This window comes from Cheilinus undulatus, linkage group 14 (genome assembly GCF_018320785.1).
Source record: "Cheilinus undulatus linkage group 14, ASM1832078v1, whole genome shotgun sequence".
Classification (NCBI taxonomy): Eukaryota; Metazoa; Chordata; class Actinopteri; order Labriformes; family Labridae; genus Cheilinus; species Cheilinus undulatus.
In genome coordinates, this window is record NC_054878.1 from 41,734,199 (window position 1) to 41,739,014 (window position 4,816).

Sequence of the window (4,816 nt, forward strand, 5' to 3'; positions counted from 1 at the left end):
TAAAGCAACAGTTTGGTATTATTATAGGGCATTATTATTGCTGATCACAGCTTTTGGGTAACTTGACAGTGTTTAATAAATGTATCTGTACCCTGTTTCATTGTTCTTCTATAATAATAAATATATTACTGCTACAATTTGCCAATTTTCCCTCAGAGTTAAAGAGATTACATATACATCTATCTAGCTCTCCATCTACAGTTTGTTTATTTTTCTAATGTCAGTCCCCATTCTCTGTTTCTAAATGTTTCTTGGGTAGATTCTATTTGATCCATTTTTCATTCATCTGTACTGTTAGGTGCCTTATCAGTTTTATTGTTTAAATAAAATGTTTCATAGTGATCTTACATCTGTGCATTTGACAGAGCAGGTCTAAAAGCCCTCTTGTCTCACCTTAGAGTCCAGAGGTTTGGTGGAGAATTTGTCCCTCCTCTCCCCCTGCTCATCATAAAGCAGCACCACTTTGTCAACCGTGCAAATAGCGAGCTTGGTATTGTTGGGAGCCCAGGCCAAACACGTCACTTTGGCAGCTTCCAACTGTGAAGGTAGAGAAAACAAATAAAGAATAAGTAAGAGGAGCCTAACACATGATAGGAGGAGCACGGCAAGGCAAGATTAAGCAACACTAGCTGATGACTCCAGCACTGCAGAATGCATATACGGCTGTGGAGATTTGATTGATCTATGCTGCCTTATTCATTTGAAGCTGTTTAGATTTCTTTTGACTCTCTTTATGATCTTTTTGACATGTTTGCCAAATTTAAGTTTGGTGTTCCTTCTATCTGTACCGTTAGGTCAGTTTCATTTCAGGTTGTAATGTTTTTAATGCGTTGATACATTACACACACTTTGGATCTGCCATTATACTTACAAAAAAAGCTGCCATGAGCAAAATAGAGAGAGTAGTTTCTAAATTGCAATATGGCAATAACAAAAATGTTTTATGTTTTTGTACATTTTAAAAATTGTCAGGAGTTTGCCCACAATCTTTGTTCATAATGAACAAGCAGTCAAAGGTGGAAAAGTACTTTAATATTGTACTCAAGTAGAAGTACAGTTAGAATCCAAATAAGTTCCTATTGTCTTCATGAACTATAATTCTTTTCTGTATTTTCTTACTAGCAGACGGGTATAGTTATGTGTTACTTTGACATGTTTTGACTGCTACGTTATTGCAGCCTTCCTCAGAAGAGTCATGTGACGTTGCTGTGAAGTGTCTTATGAACTGATCTTATGCAGTTTTGGTTTTCCTGCTTGATTTACACTGAAAAAGCCAATGAGGGAAACTCAAAATCAGCCATGTCAGACCACTGCAAAAGGGAAAAATCACATCGAGGACTGTGGCACCAGGGTTATTAATTCAGGGAGCACCAGGTACCACCAATAGATCGGGCCATCGAGATGTAAAAATGGGTCCATAGGACTATTAACAGGGACAAGGGGGCTAACATGTCAACCCACACCTGGGATGCTGTCCTCAAGAAGCTGCCAGACGGCAGGGGGCTTGGTTGTCAGGTCAATCAAGACATAAGATCAGCTGATAATATTGCATGAATTCTAACTCAGTAGATAACTTCAGTCATGGTGCAAATGTGTCTCACATCAAAAACAACAATCCACCAGAAACATGACCAAAAGAACCCCAGCAGGGATCACTGTACAACAGACAACATCCAAACACAGCTCAACACATATAAAACCCATGCCCAAGGGCATGATGGGAGATCTGCGAGATTTGAGATCACAGTGGCCAGGGATCAGATTAATTGACTCTGCAGAGTTGCACTAACACTGGTGGATCAACGTAGTCAAATTACTTCCACACTAAAGACCATTACACGGTTAAAATTACACTTAAGGGGTTAAAATCAACTCTTAAATGTTTAACCCTGAGATATCAACACTCCAGTTTTTGCTGTGTCAAACAGCTGTTTTGGGAAGTGATGTGGAGTCATTCTCTTGTTATGTACAACTGTGTAGTCAACACAGAGGAAAAGATACAAGAGAATTGTACTCAAGTAATAGTACAGTTACTCTAGTTACCCAAAAAACTACAACTCAAACTACTACTACTACTCAATTAGAGTAATTTGAATAAATGTTATTAGTTACTCTCCACCTCTGCAAGTAGTAAACATATATTGAGTATTCAGGAAATGTATTTCTGTTATAATCATAAAGAAACTGGCCTCAACACCGTTTGATTTGCCCTGAACAAGATATAGGTTACGTCCTGTTAAGACAGTGCCAGGTGTTTTGACGCCAAGAAACCATGTTTGAATGTAACAAATCATCAAGATGTAGTATTTCTAAGCTGCCACAGTGTTGTGTTAGCTCTAGTTTTCTCATTAAGCAACGTGTCCAAGTTGCTAGCACGAACAAAATGTAACCGTAAAAGCCTGTTTTGAATAATGGCTAACGATGTTTTCAAGAAAGTTACTATGATGCCGAATGGGCGAAGGGAAATTACTCTTTCTCTTGAGTCATGAAATAATAATCTAACTGTCACACTTTCTAACTACTGATGCTGCATCCGCTAGCATTAGCAACCCCATCACCGAACTGAACCTACCTGCGGTGTTAATAACGTCTTAAGATGCTTCAGTTGCATTTTCCTGAGATTTATAGGCAGCTCGTGCACGATAGAGTGCAATCAGTGCTGAGATAAAAAGAGTTCTTCAGAAAAAAAGTCCATTTGGTGATCAGGCAGCTGAGGCAGCTAGCAAAGAGGACATCTTTGTAGTAAACAGAACTGTGATCTCCTTAGTTACCGTTTGGTAGGAGGGCTCGTGGTGCGTTTGAGGCACGCAGGGAAATCTAAGCTGCTTTAACAAACGTGTTCGTTGCGTAGTTTTGTTTCGGTAAAATGTTCTACAAGAAATAAAAAAAAAAAGTTGGAAGCAGCTAAAAAGGGATATGGTATTAAAGAGTGCGCTAGATCCCACATTTTGTATCATTTGTAGATATGAGCTCATTTTCTATCCATTAATTTGTACACATCCATCAGTCAAAAGATTAAAAAACAGTAAAAACGAAAAAAGCTAGTTTTAGCTAGCATTGGTTTTAATGGTTAAGTACGGGAAGCCGGTCGTTCAATATTTAGCTGCCCGACTGTCGTAATCACCATGAATTTAAAAAAAAACGAAAAGGTTCCTGGAGATGCCGGGGATTGAACCCGGGGCCTCATACATGCAAAGCATGCGCTCTACCACTGAGCTACATCCCCGTCCGCGTGAACCTAAGCTGAACGTAAACTACTTATAGATGTATTCCTATCTGAAATAGTGACATGAAATTGGCATGATATGATGCTAAGACTTACTTAATCTGTCCCTCAGGTAAAACCAGTTGTCGGGATAATCAGAAACAATAGCACCATGGTCAGCAAACCCGTTTCTGGTAGTTTTGGGTTCCCCGTGTGCAGGTACCAAGTCCTGCTGATAAAGGATACCAGTATTTCCATAAAAGTTCTCAGCAGAGGTGCCCATAAGGTGCTCTAAAATCTCCTGGTCAACGGCTGACAGTGTTGACTCTGGACTTCAAGCACTTTGGATTCTGTGGCTTTCCGATCTTCTTCCGGACTCTGAGACCTTGATTTCCAAATGAAATCAAAACTGAACTTCATCTGAGAACATAAATTTAGACCACTGAGCATTCTTGCAGTTCTTTGCTCCGTAGCCCATGGCTGGGTTAGTATTGGCTCAACACTGGGAACGCAACGCTTGCAGCCCATTTCGTGGATCCGTCTGTGTGCAGTGACTCTTGATCCACTGACTCCAGCCATAGTCCAATCCTCTTGAAGTGCCGCCAAGTTCTCCAATCTGCTTTGTTTGACAGTCCTCTGAAGGCTGAGTTCATTCTCTAATCACACATTCTCCCTTCAGTCAGCTTGAAGTCACTGACCCTCTGTGGCTTACCCTCCTTGTGGAGGGTGTCTTGGGATATTGCTCTTGTAATGAGATAGTTTTTTGAAGATATGGCAATTTCACTTTTTGATGTAAATCACATGAACAATGAACTTTACATGCCATGCCATTGATTTTTTTTTGAGATGCACCAGTATAGTCAGGGCAAATGAAAGACATAAAATGCACTTTTTAAATCTGTGAAAGCTTAATTAAAATGTATGTGTTAAAATAATATTTCAAACAACAAATCAGAGTGACAATAAAGGGACTTTAAGGTCGCTTTTTCATATTATTTTTCACAAAATAGAAATACTTTGAACAACATCGCCATCCTAGTGGGTACATAGTGAATTCCAGCGAAGTTGCTGCTGCAGGTAAATGATGACGTCAAAGTGGCGCCAAAATATAAAAAGTTTCCGGATTGTACCGGAAATATGTGTGTCTGTTTTCAAAATAAAGACACCAAACTTCATGACCGCTCAGAGACGGAAAGACATGCAACTTTCAAATGTTATTTTCTTGTGTATTTGCTACATGTAGACTTGACAAGAGAAAAACAAGCCTTTATAGTCTTAAAAGAAATGTTCAGATTTATATTTTCTTAAAGCTTCTGAGTTTCTTTAAATCAATCATAAAATAATACAGGAACGTGTTTAAAAGTCGACATATTGAAATTTGTAATTTGCTTTTTGGACCATCGAGTGTGGTTCTAAAAATATATCCTTTGCGAATTAAAAGTCCTTTCGTGATGTTATGTCACAAAGTTGCTGCCACAGATTTTATTTTCCTGGTCAACATAGAATTTTTGTAGCTGTGCTTTTATTTGGGCAATTCTTAGCGGAAACCCGATGACTCATATCGTCAACCTTAACGGTCCAGGCTGTGGGCCGACTTCCACACTGCTGGCG

General features: G+C 39.2%; 1 protein-coding gene and 1 non-coding gene across 3 annotated transcripts in view; both read right to left on the reverse strand.

Annotated features, from left to right (window-relative positions):
• Positions 1–3,722, reverse strand: part of ift172 (intraflagellar transport 172) — a 67,432-nt gene extending 63,710 nt beyond the window's left edge. Inside the window, exons 1-2 of one of the 2 annotated variants that reach the window (XM_041804441.1) lie at positions 3,323–3,722; positions 394–537 (exon numbers count right to left, since the gene is read on the reverse strand). Coding sequence is in view for 1 of the 2 variants with exons in the window: in XM_041804440.1 (XP_041660374.1) it covers positions 394–537; positions 2,573–2,611 (183 nt within the window). In the remaining variant the exon portion in view is untranslated. Of the gene's footprint in view, positions 1–393; positions 538–2,572; positions 2,744–3,322 lie in introns of those variants that run through there. The other variant, XM_041804440.1, reaches the window with a different exon arrangement.
• trnaa-ugc lies at positions 3,155–3,226 on the reverse strand. Its single transcript has one exon. It is a non-coding gene; the product is annotated as a tRNA-Ala (tRNA).
• Positions 3,723–4,816: the final 1,094 nt, after the last annotated feature.